Consider the following 18,753-nt stretch of genomic DNA (forward strand, 5'->3'; position numbering starts at 1 on the left):
AACTGAAGGGAGAAAAGGCTCGTTCATGCTCCAGTAAGTAACCCTCCCCTCACCCATGCTCCTGTAAATATGCTCAATAAAATCATTGGTTTGCCAACTTAGACTTGGGTGGAATCATTACTTTGGCCCTTTGTTGTGGGCTTATCTGGGGTGAATAGATATTTGCTTCTGTCTTGCTGGAAGAATTTAACACAGCAAAGGAAACCTTGGAAAATATTGTGTCCCCTCACTTTGTCTATACGTTGAAAATTGATGCCCAATGAAGTAAGACAGCTTACCGGGTATTCTATGCTCTAAAGTACCACAAAATGCAGTAGATGAATATACAACAATGATTAATTTTGTGTTCAAATACTGCATTCGACCTGAGCTTCCTCTGCCCTGGATGCTGCCTGGGCCTTCAGATGGGACAACTACAATGTTTGAGAGTTGGACCCACTGGGCTTGGCAGGATGCATTCTCTCTTTCCCTTCCCAGCAGGTCTCCCTCACAGCTCCCAGGGCTTCTTCACAGAGTAAGCCTCCGTGGAAACAGCAGGCTTCTTAATGACCTCCATTTAGAAGTCCTGTTGCTTCTGCCACATTGTACTGCTGCTCAAGGTAGTTCCTGAGATCACAGTTTCAGGAGTGGAAAAATTGTCTCCTCTCAACCGAAGGAACATTGAAGAGTTGGCGGCCATCTTATCTACCACAGCAGAGGTCCTCAGACCTGGGAACTGGCATTTAAAGAATGAATCTGTAACTTAGCTCTCCTGGGTTTTATTACACATTTAAGTGTGCACAAGAGGAGGATGAGAAGAAGCAATGAAGTCACAGGGCTGTGTTTCTAAGAACGAAGACTATCTCAGTGGTCATAAGGACCCCAAAGGGTCATGCGTAGTTCAGAGCCTGAAGAGGAGGCCTCCGAGGAAGATGCTGAGAAATGGTCTCTCGGTATAGGCGAGAACTTAGTCTCCCCCCCACCTTAGGATACTCAGCTCTCCTCAGCCATCTTACTGGTAGGTTTGCCTGTCTCAGAGACTGCAGACTTAACTGGAGGTAGTCTGCTCTGGAACAGTAGTTCTCAACCTGAGGGTCATGACCCCTCTGGGGAATAAATGACTTTTTCACAGGAGTTACGTATCAGATATCCTGCAGATCAGATAGTCACACAATTTATAATAGTAGCAAAATTACAGTTATGAAGAAGCAATGATTGTCTTTTATGTTTGCAGTCACTATAACGTGAGAAACTGTGTTAAAGGATCACAGCAGTAGGAAGCTTGAGGACCACTGCTGTAGAAAGCGCTGATATGCAGTAGAAATCGGTTTCCCACGGGCCTCTACCGGGTGGCTTCCTGATTGCACCCTTTTGTTGCTTTAGGGTGGTGGTGGGAAAGGTTTGCTCTTGTCTTTTGCATGAAGCTCTAAGACTGTTTCATTCATGGGGCTTCTCTGATTCCAGGTTTTTGACTCTTTAAATTGTCCTCTGTCCACTATTTATCAGGCCTTTTTGTATCCCAACTTGTCAACTAATTTCAAAATATTCTCTGCAGTCGGTCTGCACAGCCACTTTTGACCAGTGTTCTCATGTATACACATACAACATACACGCACACACATATGCACGCACACACGCTCCCACGCACGCCAACATTCTATGCACTTTGCTATTATCCATGTACATCAATAGTGTGCCATAAAAAGCGTAGAAATTTAACACATTGGTAGAGCACCTGGCTAGCAAGAGTGAGGCCTGGGTTCAGCATCAGAATAAACAAAGGTGCAGATAAAAATATGATATGCAGGGGAAACTCCTAACCTTCTTCAGGAACTCAGCCAAGCACACTTCGCTCAGGTCATCTGGATGTCTATAAGTGTCGGGTCGTTCTTCTTTCTTTCTTTCTTTCTTTCTTTCTTTCTTTCTTTCTTTCTTTCTTTCTTCTTTCTTTCTTTCTTTCTTTCTTTCTTTATTCTTTCTTCATTCTTTCTTTCTTTCTCTCTTTCTCTCTTTCTTTCTTTCTTTCTTTCTTTCTTTCTTTCTTTCTTTCTTTCTTTCTTTCTTTCTTTCTTTCTCTAACTCAGCTCTGAAAATATGCTTTCATCTTGATGGCCAAACAGCCTAGCCAATCCGTGAGCTCTAGGTCTAATGAAAGACTGTCTCAAAAAAACGAGGTGGAGGGTGAGAGAGAGAGAGATGCATGAGGTTGATTCATAAATTGAACCTGACAATATATACCTGAGTGCAGACATTGTCCCCCAAACTACTCAAATTATAAGGCTCCATATAACCAGAACATTCGTTAAATATTTTTCCTATACTTTTACTAAATTGCTGAAAAAGGCTCAGCCAGACGGAGGCCTCTGTCACTTCCCTTGAGCCCATGCCCTATGCTAACATCAATCTATTAATCAGCATCCTTTGGGTTCATTCATTCACCTAAATGTTGTTAATTCATCTAATGGTACTATTGTTTAGTCCACATTTCTCCATGTTGTCCACAGTGATATTGTGACAGGCCTAGACGAATGCTCTGTTGAAGTCCAGATACATTATGTCTGTGGCATTTGGCCGCTCTCTAAATCCACTAACCCTGTCAAAGGAAATGAAGCAAATCGGACTCTTCAAAGCATGACATGCACTTTGATGCTCAGCCTTTGCTTTTGTTCCTGGCTCTGCCCAGAAACCCCTTGCATAACACCTTGCCTGACTGTTTCTATTGCTTATTGCTCTTCAGTGAAGCCTTATTCCTTGACTGTAGGCATGTTTCTTTGTGCCTGACTTATCCACCCCCAAACCTTGAGACAACATCAGTTGTCTCCCAGACTCTTTATGCCTATTGTCCTCACCCTCATTTAGAAACTTTTATTTGATGACTGGTGATTTTGGACCTCCTGACAGTCTCTTCTTTTCCAACATATCACTCATTCCAAAATCCTGGATAGCACCCAAGGTGGTTCCCAAATGCTATTTTCTAATAAGAAAAATCAGTGTTTCTTGGTAAAGTGGCTGGTGCCAGACATAGGCAAAGATTGGAAAGATGAGACTGGACCGTTGGGTTGCTCCATCCAGAAAGGAAGAACTACCAGGAGCCTGTAACTGAATTACAGCTGGGAAGAGAGTCCCACTGATCCGAGCTAGGCTAACTTGCATGTTAAAGATGCCGCTGGAGGGTTTGGGGAGATAGCTCCATTAGCAAAGGGCTTGGTGTACAGGTACGAAAGAGCCCATCGTAAAACTCTTGATGAGTGTGCTTCTTTTACCGAGTGCTGGGGTCACAGAGAGGCAGGGTGGATTGCCAGCTAGTCTAGACAATTCATAAGTTCTAAGTTCAGTAAGAGACTCTGTCTCAAAAGCTAGGTGGAGAGCAACTGAGAGTTATCGGGATCAACCTATGTCTCCATGCCATTCACATGAAGACACAGAGAAAGAGAGACTTCTTCCTTTCCTTTGAGTCTTACCAAGCAGCCCAGGTTGTCTTCAACCCACAGGCTCCTCCCTCAGCTCCCTAGTGCAAGCCTTACAGGAATGGACCACCACAGCGGAGCACCAACCTCCCCTGAACAGCATTTTAGCTAATATGTTAACAAGAACTGTAATAATTAGGACTTTGCCATCTTGTGACATCTAAATAATGGAATACAATCTAGATCCTGTTAACTAACGACTTCTAAAGTCTTTAGGTCAAAAGGGGATGGGCAACATTAAAAGGAACAGTCCCAGCTGGAAATATTCAAGGGAAACAGAGCAAACTCCACCTCACCGAAGACAACTAGCTTTCAAAGATAGTGTAGTAAGCACAGCACAGCACCCTTTCAGAGTATCCCAGTTAAAGACCTGAGCATACACACCTTTAATCTCAGCAATTGGGAGGTGGATCTCTGTGAGTTCAAGACCAGCCTGATCTACACAGTGAGTTCCAGGCCAACCAGGGCTTGCACAATGAGACCTTGTCTCCAAAACAAAACAAAACAAAACAAAACAAAAATCAAAACTAAACTCAACTTTAACATGTAGCTGATCAAGCCTCTAGAGTCAGCTACCAGGTTACAGGAAATACATAAAGTTAGGTTAAGATGACCTCATGGGAAAGTTCATAACAGATGTGATTCATTTTCTTCTCAAATTAATTATGAGGGCTAGGGAGGTACCTCTGTGGTAGAACACTTGGTTAGCAGGTATAAGGGCCTAGTTTTGATCCACAGCACAGCACGTCACTGCAAGATAATGATAATACAGAGATTATTTTAATAATTACTAATAATTGTTATTACCATATAACTTGTAAAGAGAAAAAGGAGGACAGAAGGTGAATCTATAGATCAAAAGATACTTATGAGCTGCAAAAAAAAAAAAAAAAACCAAAAAAAAAAAACAACCAACCAACCAACCAACCAACCAAACAAACAAACAAACAAAAACCAGCATGCACCAGCAGTGTTGGATTCTGAATCAAACAGCACAACTTAGAAAAAAGAAATTTCTTTGTGAGCCAGTCTAGGTAATCAATGAAGTGACGACATAATAATAATAGTAATAATAATAATATATTGGAATGGCACTGTGATTGTGTTTTTCTTTTTTAAAGAAAACCCTGTCTTTTAGAGAAAATATGAAGCTATCTAAGGAGTGGATTCCGTAGTGCCTTAGATCCCCTTAGCAACCTAGTGGGAGAATGGGTGTGTGAGAAACAAGGCTGGTGATGAATGGACAGCTGCCATTTCTGGGTTAGAGGTTTCTGGCACCTCCTTTATATGGTTCTTGACCCTTTGTATAGGCATTTCCCATAATCCTTTTTGTTCACCGTCAAATTATTTTTGGGATTCTGTGGCCATTTACATTCCAGCACCTACTTTGTTTTCCTTTCTGAAAAAAGAATAGCTCACCAGAAGAATTGTCTTTCTGCCTCTGCTTCAGTCCTGTGTGAGTGTGTGTGCATGTGTGTGTGTGTGTGTGTGTGTGTGTGTGAGAGAGAGAGAGAGAGAGAGAGAGAGAGAGAGAGGAGAATATGCATAAGCCTCAGGAGCCACCCATCTTGATCTTTAAGGTTGCATTTCTTTGTGGTCTGGAGCACGCTGTGTAAGCCAGGCTGGCTGGCCAGGAAGCCCCAGAGACTCGCTATTTTCACCTCCTCACTGTTGGAATTACAAACAACACATTGTGCCCAATCTTTGCCTGTTAAAAGTGGGTGCTGGGGATTGAACTGGGGTTCCTATGCTTGCGTGGTAAGCATTTTGTAGACTAAGTCATCTCCCCAGTTCCTCTTGCTTCATTCTCTGTGCTCCTACAAAGATTAAAGTCATTCAAGGTCACACGGGCATGATTTCCTTGGCCTCAGAGTTCTGTAAGGACTCATGAACATGGTCAGGACCCTTCTAGCTCAGGCACAGCCCAATGGCTCTGGTCCCTGTCACTGGCATTCACACTGATCCTTCCCTGCTGAAGTTTATTCTCTTTGACAGAAAAGGCATAATCAAAATAGGAGTTTTATTTGGTTTTGTTCCTCATTTTTCAATGTTGAAAAAAAAATCAATCGCAGGTAGAATTTATCCCTTTTGTCATCTGGCTTCAAACCTAAAGAGGGCTCTTTTGTAATCATTAGATTTTTAAGCCTTGTCATTTTAACTCTATTTTTTTAATAGGTTACTGTTATTATTTGGAATTTCTTACTCCTGCTTTCATTCCTTTGCATGGGATTGTTGGTTTCTTTGGGCAACCTTTTTCTTTTCTTAAGAATTCTTGCTCCATTACAATACTACAGCAGAGAGAGGACAGACCACAGTTCTCGGTGACACCAGGCAGCACTGGTGAGTTTTGGAAAGCAGAGACTCTGTGCCCTTCTTCACAAATGAGTGTCACCTTCCTGGAAGGCAAATTTTTGATGGGTGTTTAGAGCCTTTAAATATCTGATAGGCTAGGGTCAGATAGTAGGGGAGGAGGACCTTCCCTATCAGTGGACTAAGGGAGGGGCATAGGAGGAAAAGAGGGAGGGAGGGTGGGACTAGGAGGAGATGAGGGAGGGGACTACATCTGGGATACAAAGTGAATAAATTATAATAAATAATAAAGAAAAAAGAAAAAAAATACTACACTCTTGTAAGCAAAGAGTTCCCATGTTATCAGTCAATCCTAAGTACATGAATGTACAGAGAGTTATCTAAAATAATATCTTGAGTAGTGTTTTAAATATATTTCTTAAAACTTAGAAGTAGTCTAACCGTCCAACCATGTAAGGTTGTCAAAACAAACAAACAAACAAACAAACAAACTGATTTTTATTGAACATTGAAATACTATGTGGCCAGAAAAAGTTTTTCTATTTGGGGGTTTCCCAGTATGGGAATGTTTGTGATGTATCGTTGAGGAAAATAAGGAGGTTACAAAGTAGTGCACAATTCTTTTTCTTTTTTTTTTTTAAAAAAATTATTTTATTTATGTTTGTGTTTTTTCCTCCGTGTATGTCTGTGTGAGTGTGGACATTACAGGAACTGGAGTTACAGACAGTTGTGAGTTGCCATGTGGGTGCTGGGATTTGAACATGGGTCCTTTGGAAGAGCAGCCAGTGCTCTTAATGGCTGAGCCATCTCTCCAGCCCCAGTAGTGCACATTTTTGATTTTTAAAAACTGCATTTCATTTTGTAAAAAAAGGTACATTAGCAGAAGGAGAAGAGACGGAGAAGATACGTGAGAAGGTCATGGCATTTGCTTTCTTGAGAGTACAGATGGCAGCAAAACTGATGTCCAATAGCGGCTAATGAACAAGTTTGTCTCATGAATGTGGGCCTGGCCAAAGCCAGTCTGGAGGACCATTGTGGCCTCATCCATATCTCTTAAGCTTAGCTCTGGTCCTAACCTGGGCCATTTGAGAACTTTGTGGCTCATTCTATAGCTCTTAGGACTGTTTGGGTTGGAGCTGGCAGCTTCTATTCTGTGGTCTATTAGGGAAATTCGGGGGCCTGTTTTACCTACCCACCATCATGCTCGCCTTCCCTTGAGAAACCTTCCCATCTCTTCTTTAAAAAAATCTCTCTTTCCACCGGGCACAGTGGCACATGCCTGTAATCCCAGCCCTCGGGAAGGCAGAAGCATGCAGATCTCTGTGTGTTCAAGGCCAGCCTGGTCTACAAAGCAAGTCCAGGACAGCCAAGGTTACACAGAGAAATCCTGTCTTGAAAAAACAAAAAACAAAACAAAACAAAGCGCACACACAAAAAAACCTCTCTTTCCACTTCTTGTGTTCAAGCCCAGTCTCAGAGTGAAAGCTTTATGAACAAGATAAACTCTTCACAGCGAGTTTATCTGGAACCCTCAGCTTTGTAATTCTCTAGGATGCAGCTAACTCACCATGATAAACGACTGGAGGAAAGAAATATGCATGTTAAATAGAAACTGAGTGTTCCCAGTCTATCCAACAGGGGAAATACTGCAAGCGTGCATACTGGAACCATCTTATTGTCTCCGGCTCCCGAGGTCTTGGACAAGTGGTGCCAGTCCCTGAATACTGGATTGCATTTGTCTCTAAACTCTGAATCAGCTGAAATCCACATTAAGATGCATGGTGCTACAGCACATTACCGGCAAACCCCACAAACTTCCTAAAAGAGACAGCACCGTGAGACGGAGAGCCCGTAACGGCAGGGCCCTCTGAACACCCAGGAAGGGAAATATTCTTAGACACTTTCAATTTTTTGGTTCATTTTTTCTATGCTTTTCAGACTGAGCAGTTGAAGACAGTGGACAGCCCCAGCACTCTTCCCGCATCTCTCAGTGGGCTCTCATCTGACTGAAGATGCAAAACCCTTTTACTGGGACTTGTCTGGGTGTGATGATGGCAGCAGAGAACTGTGGAGAACCAGAAGCAAGGCAGGCTTTGGGGGGTGGGGGGAGGATGGAAAGAATAAACAGATAGCTGTGTGGTAGAACAGTCAGGGCGCGAGGGGAAAAATACCACCTGAAATACTTCTAGAAGCTCATTCTGTGATAACAGGGTTCATCTCCTATGGCACTACCTCTTTGTAGCCTCATCTGAAAATACACCTTGTGAATGGGCAGCACACAAAATCCTCCGAAAGGAAGTCGTACAACAGTCACTCTTCCCTCCTCCTGTCCCGAATGTTCCTCTGATGTCTAAAGTATCTTCCTTGGTTTTCCGCTCTCCACACAGCCCCTCGTGTTCTTTCTTCCCCAGAGAAAATTATGTGGTGGAGTTCCAAGATGCTTTCCCACCAAATCAGTTCACAGGATGTTAGGAACGAACTAGACTCCTCAGAGTCTTACCCCAGTCCCCGAAGCAACAGAGATCTTTGCCCGGAGTTATCAACGATGAGTCCGTCCAAGAAATGGCCAGTCCAGCATGAGTCTTACCCCTTCAAATTTTGTGCCAAACTTTCTACACTGTGCTATAGGGGTGCTGCTTTGAGCTAGGTGGTTCCTCGTTCGTGTAGACCTTTGGTTTGTTCCATTTCCAAATCATGCACGATTATCTGAACCATGTTTGCATCAAGGGGTGGGTTTCTAATATACCTAGTGTAGCCTTTTTAAAGTGTGGTAAGCATGAGGGAATGAATCTTCAAGTGATAGCAAGCCCGGAGGAGGGGGTTAGTGAGCTCCCTGGGCTGGAGTGAGAGAGGGGAACCCTTGCCAGCTCTGACATCTGCAGTGGCTTTACTTAGACAGTCATTGTGGGCCCTTGAACTCATGAGCTGGGCAGAAGTGTATCTTTTTGTCCTGCATTGCTCTTTTCTGCTTTGGTTTCCTATCTGCTCTTGGGCTACGCCCTGAATTTATCAGGTGCTTTATTTATTTATCATACTTTTTCATGTACCCCACCACTCTTGTCTTTTCTGTTACAATGAAAACTGAAGCTGAACTATGTGTAAGTTCCCCAGTGCTCCAAGCTCTCTTTGCCTTCTGTGTCTTCAATTGTCCTGGTTAGGGTTACTGCTGCTGCTGTGATGAAACGCCACGACCAAGCGCAACTTCAGGAGGAGGGGTTTATTTCACTTACACTTTGTTTAACAGTTCTTCATCAGAAGCAGTGCGAGCAGGAACCCAAGAGGGCAGGAACCTGGAGGCAGGAACTGATGCAGAGGCCACAGAGGGGTGCTACTTACTGTCTTGCTCCCCATGGCTTGCTCAGCCTACTCTGTTATAGAACCCAGGACCACCAGCCGAGGGATGGCACCACCCACAATGGCCTGGGCAGCCCCCCCCCATCACTAATTAAGAGAGTTCTCTCCTGGCTTGCCTACAGCTAGATCATATGGAAGAGTTTTCTTAACTGAGGTTCTTTCTTCTCAGATGACTATAGTTTGTATCAAGTTGACATAAAAACTAGCCAGAACATTGATTACACAGAGTCTTGTGTCTGGAAGCTGCATCACCATTTTATTTACTCGTTCCTACTCAGCTGGTCGTACCCAGCTAGCACATGCATCGTCCCTTCCAGAACATTGTCTGGCACTCGAAGGAGCTCTCTGTTCATTGTGGGTCTTCAGTGATCTCTTCTCCATGGCATCCCCACTCTAGGGCTAAGGCGAACCATGTGGCCACTACTAAAGTAACGGTGAGAGCAAAAGAGAGAAGGGGGGAGGTTTGAATGCCTTCTCCAACTTTCCACAAGTCACACTCACATGTTCACCCTAACTTGGCATTGCCATGGCGAGGCACACGGCAGTATCTGTCTTCCAGAAGGTAGGAAGGTGGACTCCTATGGGTTCCTAGAAGCAGGCAAAACCAGAACTATTTGTTAAAACAGCCCAAATAATAAAGTATACTCAAGTAAGTCCAGGCTTAGAAAGTCTTCAACGGAGTTGGTGACCATGATGAGAAATGTTTTGTTTACTCGAGGTTGTGGATTTTACACTAGGTTTTACACTAAGGGAGGAACCACTTAGGGAGAAAAAAATAGGAAGGTAAGAAATAAAGACACGGAAGAAGGAAGAAGACAACACCTTCAAGATGTCTGACTGCTGCAGGGTACGGCCGGAAGAATGGCAGCAGCGGGGCCTGGCAGAGGAACGCTGCCTGCCTGAACCTTAGTGCGCGCGTGACTGGGGCCTGCCTCCCAGAAGCACTAGAGTTTGAAGACCTCTGGAAGAGTAAGATGGATCCCTCAGCCAGTGAACTCCAGAGAGCAGTGACCCGCTGAGCCTGAGATTGGAACAAGGCTTCTTCCTCCGAGCAGCGGAAAAAGGAAAACATTACAGACGCAGATGCAGAAATGGTCTGGTCTGTGGATAGAGAAGTAGGGAATTCTTGGGCAGCAGAGTTTGTTATCATTAGGAACTTAATTTATATAACCACCATGTGCTTCACTTGGAGAAATTTGGGAAATGAGAAATGAAGATGTAAACACAGAGAGAGACAGAGACAGAGAACCTACTAAGGTTGGAGAGATGTTAAGCCATTATTTCTGAATGCTCGCCCCATACCTCCGTGAGCCCTACCTCAGGTACCATGTAGGCAGTTTTAATGCCAAACACAAATTTATTTTTTTAAAGACTTGCTTGCTTTTATTTTATATGAAGGTGTGAATGCCTGAATGCAGTATGTATACCATACAGGTACCAGGTGCTCACAGTTCGCAGAAGAGGAGAGCACGTTTCCTGGAGCTGAAATTACAGGCTGTTACATGTCGGTGCTGAGAACTGAGCCCAGGCCCTCTGCAAGAGCAGCAAATGTTCTCAACCAGGGGACCAGGCTCTCTGCCCTGCCGAGCACCCTAGGCGTACAACTACTCCAGGAGCCATCAACTCAACCGTGGTAGACAAACAGAAGTTTTAATACAGCTGCTGAGTGAAACTCCAGCCCAAACTTATCCAGAGATAAGCTGGGATTTCAGTGGCCCCAGAGGCTTTGACCTACCCTGTTTGCAGGGTCTCTGCTCATATAGGTTGGGTATTGTTTGAGAATGAGCCTGTCTGATGATTTTCTTTGGAGCAACTGAGCTTCGGGAGCTCAGAGCATTGCCTCTCTGTGTGAGTGCTGCTCCTGGGCTTCTGATAGCTGCTGACTTAGAAAATCATAAGCCTCTCCATTTGCCATCTGCAAGGTTGGGCAGCTCGGATTTTCTGTTTTTCTCTCCTTCTTCGAACAGTTTCGTTGTTCTCGTTGTACAGGCAGAGAGGGCTCCCTGCCTGATTTGATATTGTTTCTCCTTTCTTTGTTACGAGCAGATGTCACGTTTACATCTGTGACTCTGATCAAATGCCCCGTGTCTCTCCAACCAACAGCCCAGCAGATGTTAAGACCATTAGCCAAACGACAGCTGAAGAGAACAGGCAGTCCCTTCTGCTAATTGTGGCTTGGCACGGGGGAGGGAAAAGCAGAGGGAAGGTGGCTGGAGCCAGGTGTGTCCCGTGAAGAAATCCTAAATGAACATCTATGGAGACCAGCGCCCCATCACCAACATAGAGCCCTTCTATTGGTGGTGCCTCCAAAGCGAACCCAGATACACAAGCCCCATTTAGAAGTCATCTGTAAAACTCCAACTCAAGCCCACCCAGCTCTCCAAAGACAAAAGGTTTCTACAGTGACCTCTCCCCTCACAGTCAATATTTGCATACAAAAATAAGGCGTTATATTAATCACAAGTAAAGTCTGTGCATAGTGTAAGATGAAACGTAGAAGTAACTTGGAATCATCTATATTGACGTGTCGCCTAGCAAATCCCTTAATATGGAATTTCCACACTTGATTGTTCACTTTTTCTCCCCTTTGATAACCTAGAGCCTGCTGGGCCTTGTACATGTTGTAAACATGCAGTGGGCGTACGCATCTGCGCCCCCCCATCCAAATTCGAATGTTAGTGTTCAACCTGCAGTCCTAATTGACCCCCAGAAACTCTGCCAACGTCATTATCATCATCACTGTCACCACCCTCATACAGGTGGCTGACACTCACTGGAGTCTTTCCAGGTGCCACGTTCTGTGTTGGTTGCTTTGCGTAGACTGTCAGGCAGTTAATAATTATTAGAATTATGTTGCCGGGGGTTAGTTACAAACCTAAGAAAGCTTCTTATTGGGAAACACTCGAATTTGAGTTGCGTTGCAAATGCTGTATGTAGCGAAAGTTCTCAAATGCTGACTGAACACGTTTGGCCGTCGGCTCCTTTGTTTCCTGTTCTGGAAGTTGGTGTCCTGATAAATTCTGTGGTGGTTATTTTCTTAGCGCAGGTAGGTAGGAAACATTGCAGCCTGCAATGCTCTTAGAGCAGACAGAGCCAAGGACAAAGCACACCCTCTCATTCCCTGGTTGAGAGAATATGCTGGCTCCGAGTCCCATCCCCACCAGGTAGTGTGCAGCTCAAGGTGCAATTCAGAGGCAACATTAAATCAAGCAATCAGACAGGAAATTCCTCTGAAACTCTCACTGGTGTTTAATATTTTATTCATCCCTGGGTTGTTGCGCCTTGCCTATGGTAAAACAGCGTCCTAGTAGTGAGGCATGAGGGGCCTGGCACGCATTTTCTCATGAATCGCTACTACAATACAATGGCATTTTGTTTGCTGGGTTTGTCTCCCTGTCCTTTAATGTTGTTTCTGACTTTCAAGGAAAAAAAGAAGAAAAGAAAGAAACATTCCCATGAATGGCAAAATAAAGGGAAGAAAAGTTTCCTTTAAACAGTCAATCTTTTTCATTTGGTACCATGTAAACATCTCTTTCCTCGTAGTATATATGCTGGTAGTCTGTTTCTTCTCTTGACCTTTAAAAAAAGCTTGCTTTCTTTCCTTCTTTCTTTCTGTCTGTCTTTTGCCACATAAGACTGCCTTTCCATTAGTGATTTAGAAAATTGGCAGAGGGATAAAAAGTCAGCCGTGTACACATCCTAAGAAAGGAACGACGGTGGAAGATGGATCAAACCATCCATCTATCCATGTGGCCATTTATCTATCAATCCATCTCGCTTCCCACCCGCCTCTATTAAAATAAATGGCAGGCACAGTACACACTGCCGGTTGGCTGAAGTTGTGATCTGGACAAAAGGTCTGTTTGGGAAAGGATGCTGAACCCCTAATTCTATTTGTGCCGGTTGAAAATCAGGAGGGGTTTTTCTACACTTCACTTTTATTAGATTATTTCTTATAGATGGGTTCTTTTTTCCTCCCAGACGCGTGGTGGCGGCTGCTGAAGCAGTTGGTCTATAGTTGGAATAATTAAATTAACCATTTGGTACAACTTTTAGGGGAGAGCTCGCGTGTAGAAAGCACAACTGGGACAAAGCAAGGAGCTGGGGCTGGGGCTGGGGCTGGGGCTGGGGCTGGGGCTGGGGCTGTGGCCTGGCCCAGCCCCGCAACCCTTTCATTGCTGAGCAGAATCAGGACCCTGAGCCACAAAAGAGGGGCCAGGGCTGGGGACGGGGTGGGACAGTGACACTGAACAAAATAAACCTACAAGGCCTACAAAGGGGAAAATGAAGTCAAGAGCGTCTGCTCATCCGACCGTGCAGTTCTAGCTGGAAGAGGTCTTCCAGGAGGAGCACGGGTCGGGTGAGGATGGGCGCCAGGGGGCGTCTGGAGAGAGGCAAAGACAGTCCCGGCCGCTCAACAGGGCTGGCACCCTGAAGACGGCTGGCGCGACCGAGTGGAAGCCGGTTGGAGCCAGACTACGGGGAGGGCCAAGCCCTGGGCTGGCGCCCAGCGGTGGCTTCAGGCTGGGCTCCGTCCCTCTTCCGAGGGCATTTCCCTTGCCCGGATTCCTGGCTCCCCGCTCTCCGCTTCGCCTGTCCAGTCCGAAGGCCCCGCGCGGCATAGCCAGGACCTCTCTCCAAACCCCTCTTCAAAGAAACTGCGCGCTGCACCTTAACCTTCAACCCAGAGCCGTCTGAAGCTCTGTGTGTGTGGGGGGGGGGGGGGGGGGGGGGGGTTGAAGGCTGTTGGGACGCAGGGTAGAAATTCGTGACGGGCTTGTAAGTCGAGTAAAGGGCACCCGGCTCTGGCGAGGAGCAGCTTCCCGTGAAACACGCCCTCTGCACCCTGAGGGAGGCTGTGAACCTGCCCTTTGCCAAACCACCCAGACTCAAAGTCTCTCCTGAAGACAAACACGCTTAAAGCCCACCTCGGCCAAGGGGGGAGATGGCCGGCCAGTGTCAATCTGGCCTAACCTGGCCTAAAGCCTACACTTCGGCATCCTCAGAGGGCTGGCCTGAGCTACCTCATCCGTTTCAGAAAACAAAAACAAAACAAAACAAACAAAACAAAACAAAAAACAAAAAAAAAAAAAAAAAACAAAAAAAAAAACCAGGGGCACTCTTTCCCCCTTTCTGCCCTCACCCCTTACTCCCAGGGAACGGAGAGCCTTGGACAATCAGAGCCTTGTGCCTGGTGACTTACCCTCCCCACCCCCCACCTCCCCGAAGTGGAAGGCAGTGGGAGCATGCCAGTGAGGGAAATTCCATGCGGAGTCCGTCCGTGGGGTACAGGCACCTCCCGGTCCAGATGCAGATTCATATTCATGAGCGAGAAATAAAGACAAATCCGCGCCGTGATAACCCTTGGATTCGCATCCGTCTTTGCTGGCCTTTAGGTCCGGGGACTGAAGACAGATGTTTGCGCCCCCCCCCCCCGCCCCTTTCTCCTCTTGTCTGGCGACCATAAAGAAAAACCATTTAGAGTGTTGCAATTTGTTTCCCCGCCGCAGTGAAACCTCGGACGCATTTATTTTCATTTTGCAGCCTCCCCCCCCACCACCACCCCGTGCGCACACACACATACAAAAAGTGCGCGTTGCTCACCGAGGGCCCTTCTTTATCAAATACGCATTGTGCAGCGCACAGCTGCAATAAAACCATCAGCCCTCGCCATAAAACTCTCACCAGCTTCCCCCGGTGGGTCCCCGAGCCTGAACTTTGCCAGCCCAGCCCTCACCAGCTCCGCGCAGCTCGGCGCGGGGGGGATGAGCGAACACCTGGGCCGGAGAGGGTGTGGCCCCGCGGTCCCTGTCCCTCATCCATTCCGGCGTCTGCAGCGGTTCAGTGAGCAGTAAAGCAGGGTGGCAGCGGAGCGTCCGCGCCCATCCGCTCCCCGGCACTAGCGTCGAATTAAACCACTTAGTTCGGCGAACACTGAACGCCTAAATGCCCCTGTAAAGACTTTATGAGTTTGTTACTTTAATTACCGACTTGTTACAGAGCACATAAAGGGGGTAATGAATGCAATAAAACTAATTATCTACACATTTAATTCATATAAAATATCCAGGGTTTGTTTACACCGCACGGCGATTCCCCCCTCTTGTCCACCGAGAGGAAGGATTTAATGAAATATTTCCCTTTATTCTGCTGGAGTCTAACGAACCAAATGAAAATTACCCTCTGCTTAAATCATGGGGCCACCGAGGTCCACAAATCACGGCTGGCTTCTTTGTCTGCGCCTCTTTGCCAGAACCCAAGAGCCCTAGGAATCGAACTGGGGAAGCGCTCTGCTTCTAGGCGGTGCCGTGTTTGTTTAGATAGCCAGACCGTCGCTCTCGGTCAAGTCGGAAAACCTAAAGGGCAAACTGACAGCGATCCTCTTTGGGGAAACCCCTGTTCTGGAGGGGACTGTGAGCACCTGGAAACGCGGGAGGCGAAGGAGAGGGCGGTAGCAGAGGGCTGGCAAAGGAGAACCTGGTTTGGGTGCGTTTCATGCTGGGCTTGGTAGCTACCCAGTAATTAAACCAAACAACCACCGCGGGGAAGACACACACACACACACACACACACACACACACACACACACACATCACCACCACCACCACCACACCGATGCAAACCGCACTAACGCGGGCAGACACAGCGCTGAGCGTAGAGAACCGTTCAGGAGGGAATCCAGATGTTGAGAGCTGTACTGGGTTTTTAATTTTACTGTTGCAAAGGGCAGCAGTCTGCCTCCGGAAAGCACGGGAAGCTTCGAGGAGAAACCCCGTTGATAAGACACCTTCCACCATCACCCCCCATCCCCTTCGACCAGGTGTATTTTAAAGAAATCCGCTTAGCCTTATCATAAGACCCCCTTGGCCCGCTTTCGCTGTGTCACAGGGCGCCTGAGTCTCGCCAGAGTCCCGTCCTTTATACCATTTCATGCACTTCGGGGGGTAGGCTTGTTGTTAAATTGAGCGTGTAACACTCTTACAAAACAGGTTTTCTATGACATCAAGGTTTCTTCTCCCTAACCAAGAAAAAAAAAAAAAAAAAAAAAGGACGAAGAAGGGGGAAAACACACTATCTCAATTTATGCCCAAGGTATATGATCAGTTAAAAAGGCTTAAAAGCTCTTGGAAATTGGATCAGGGAAAATCGTCACCCAACTTTCATTATTTCCAAGTAGCGTGATTGAATTAAAGGGCAGGAGCTGGTTAGAAGGGAGGACCAGGGGCTCGGTGCGTAATGGTGTGGTATTAAATTCTAATTAGAGATGCAGGAATCAATGATAGGGAGGTTGGACAGCTCGGTTCCCCAGTGCCAGCCCAATAGACGGATGAGTTATTGTCATGTAAAAAGCGCCAGCAATAAGACCAACCGCTTTGCTATTGTCCAAGTGGAAAGAGCCAAGTTTATTATGAGGACTATATGCTCTAGAGACCTCAGACAAGGCACCTCATAGGAGGCTTTTTCATAAAACTAGGCTCTGCTGGTAGTAAGGAGGCCAGTTTGGAGGCAGGCGCTGAGCTGTGCGCATCTCCCCTCTCCTGCCGCCGTCTCCACGTCCATCTTTTACTTCCTTCTTCCACTTGGCTGAGCCATCCAGAGCCTTTTCAATGTATAAAATGGAATATTCTTACCTCAATTCCTCTGCCTACGAGTCCTGTATGGCCGGGATGGACACCTCGAGCCTGGCTTCAGCTTACGCGGACTTCAGTTCCTGCAGCCAGGCCAGTGGCTTCCAGTATAACCCGATAAGGACCACTTTTGGGGCCACGTCTGGCTGCCCGTCCCTCACGCCGGGATCCTGCAGCTTGGGAACCCTCAGGGACCACCAGAGCAGTCCGTACGCCGCAGGTAAGGACCGCCAGCTCTCTCCGCGGAAGAAGCCGCCTTTCCGCGCGTATATAGGAAGCCTTGATTGCATTTGAAAATGGAAATGTGTTTAGTATTTACCAAACGAAATTTGCTTACACAAATGAAAGAATTTATCACGTTAGAAGCGATTGCAGGGAGGGGTAATTCACTTACAGGGTTACACTATCCTAGTCACACCCGAACCGCCAACAAAATTATCTTAAGCTGCCAAAATGATAGGCATAATTTATTTACTTTGCGATGAGACGTAAAGCTTAGAAAATAATTAAATAACAAAGAGTAAAGCTCATTACTGGCGGTGTCTCTCTCTCTCTCTCCTCTCTTTTTTTAAAGAACCGACAGCGGCTCACACCTCTTTGGCCGGTCATTTTTATGATCATTTCTTGAATTTATTGGGTTTTGTGGTTTTTTTTCACAGCACTATCCCCTAACTTTCGGGCGTCAGCTGCTGAGAACTGAAAAGTTCCAGCAGTGGGGTTAGTGGTAACTTCGTCCCGGGCTTTCTGATATTTCAACTGATGTTTTTTTTTTTTTTTTTTTTGGACTGTTTTCCAGCTGAACGGACTGTCCCCCTTCCTGGGTCTCAGGCGGTCTCCAACTTGCTATTTCAACCCACCCGAAGGCACTTGGGCCACAGGAACCCGCCAAAAGTCTCACTCGCGCCCCTGTTTCTGCATGTTACTGATTTTGCTGGGTTTTCTTGGCAGGTCGCTGTGCCTAAAACTCCATCCAGATGGCCCTGGCGCCCGCAGCGGCTGCCGGGCCCTCGGGCCTCGGTCCCCACGTCCTGGTTCGGGGGCCCTCCACCTCCTGACCGTCTGGCTCACCCTAGCTTTCCGTCCCCTGTCCCCCTCCAGTTCCCTACAAACTCTTCACCGACCACGGCGGCCTGAACGAGAAGCGCAAGCAGCGGCGCATCCGCACCACGTTCACGAGCGCGCAGCTCAAGGAGCTGGAGAGGGTCTTCGCCGAGACGCACTACCCCGACATCTACACGCGCGAGGAACTGGCGCTGAAGATCGACCTCACCGAGGCCAGGGTCCAGGTACGGGAGGGCCGGGGAGGGGGGCGGCCCGACGCACGGCCAGGGCTGGGTGCGGACCCCAGGGCCGGTCATAGAAACGGGATTTGGAGCCTTGGGCGCCCGAGGGGGCGGGGAGGGACGGGCGAGCCGGGACCCGGGCTCTGGGAGATGGGGTCCCTGCGGCAGGGTTTGCCACAAGGGCAGGGGGGTGAGATGGGGTGGATGAGCAAGGCCTATTCGGAGAGAGGAGGGGTCCCGCGAGCGCCCCCGAAAAACCCCAGCGCCGGTGGCGCACGGTGCCAGCGTCCTGGCAGCCAGGATCTCCGCAGCCTCGCGGGGGTGACTCAGTTAGAGCCGGGAGCAAAAGCTCGCTCCGCGGGGAGCCACACCGTGCGCTAGGGCCGGTCCCCCAGGCCAGTGCAGGGTCTGCGCGCACCACGGGTGGCTCCTTTCGCGGATGCCCTCGCCTGTCCTCACCCACTGGAGCCGAGAGAGGCCCAGGAGCGGGCGGAGCGCTTTGCAGAGTACATTAAAAAGAAAGGGCCTCGTTCTCAGGGGATTCCTGCGCCCTCTGCGCCTGTCCCTTCCCGGGTCATTCATTCGTTCCACCGAGCCCTAAGAGACGCTAGCGAGGAGGGGCGCAGAGCTTGCCAAACTGGGCGCGCGCTGTGGTGCCAACGGTCCGTTCACAGGGCGAAGCGTGTGTGTGTGTGTGTGTGTGTGTGTGTGTGTGTGTGTGTGTGTGTGTGT

At 47.4% G+C, this 18,753-nt stretch overlaps 1 protein-coding gene across 1 annotated transcript in view; it reads left to right on the forward strand.

Moving 5' to 3' along the window:
• Nucleotides 1–16,717: 16,717 nt before the first annotated feature.
• Phox2b (paired like homeobox 2B) overlaps nucleotides 16,718–18,753 on the forward strand; it is a 2,625-nt gene continuing 589 nt past the window's right edge. Inside the window, exons 1-2 of the mRNA XM_055629180.1 lie at nucleotides 16,718–16,958; nucleotides 17,837–18,393. Coding sequence (XP_055485155.1) covers nucleotides 16,718–16,958; nucleotides 17,837–18,393 — 798 coding nt within the window. The remainder of the gene's footprint in view (nucleotides 16,959–17,836; nucleotides 18,394–18,753) is intronic.

This window comes from Psammomys obesus, unplaced genomic scaffold, assembly GCF_907164565.1.
Source record: "Psammomys obesus unplaced genomic scaffold, mPsaObe1.curated_primary_1811, whole genome shotgun sequence".
Lineage (NCBI taxonomy): Eukaryota > Metazoa > Chordata > Mammalia > Rodentia > Muridae > Psammomys > Psammomys obesus.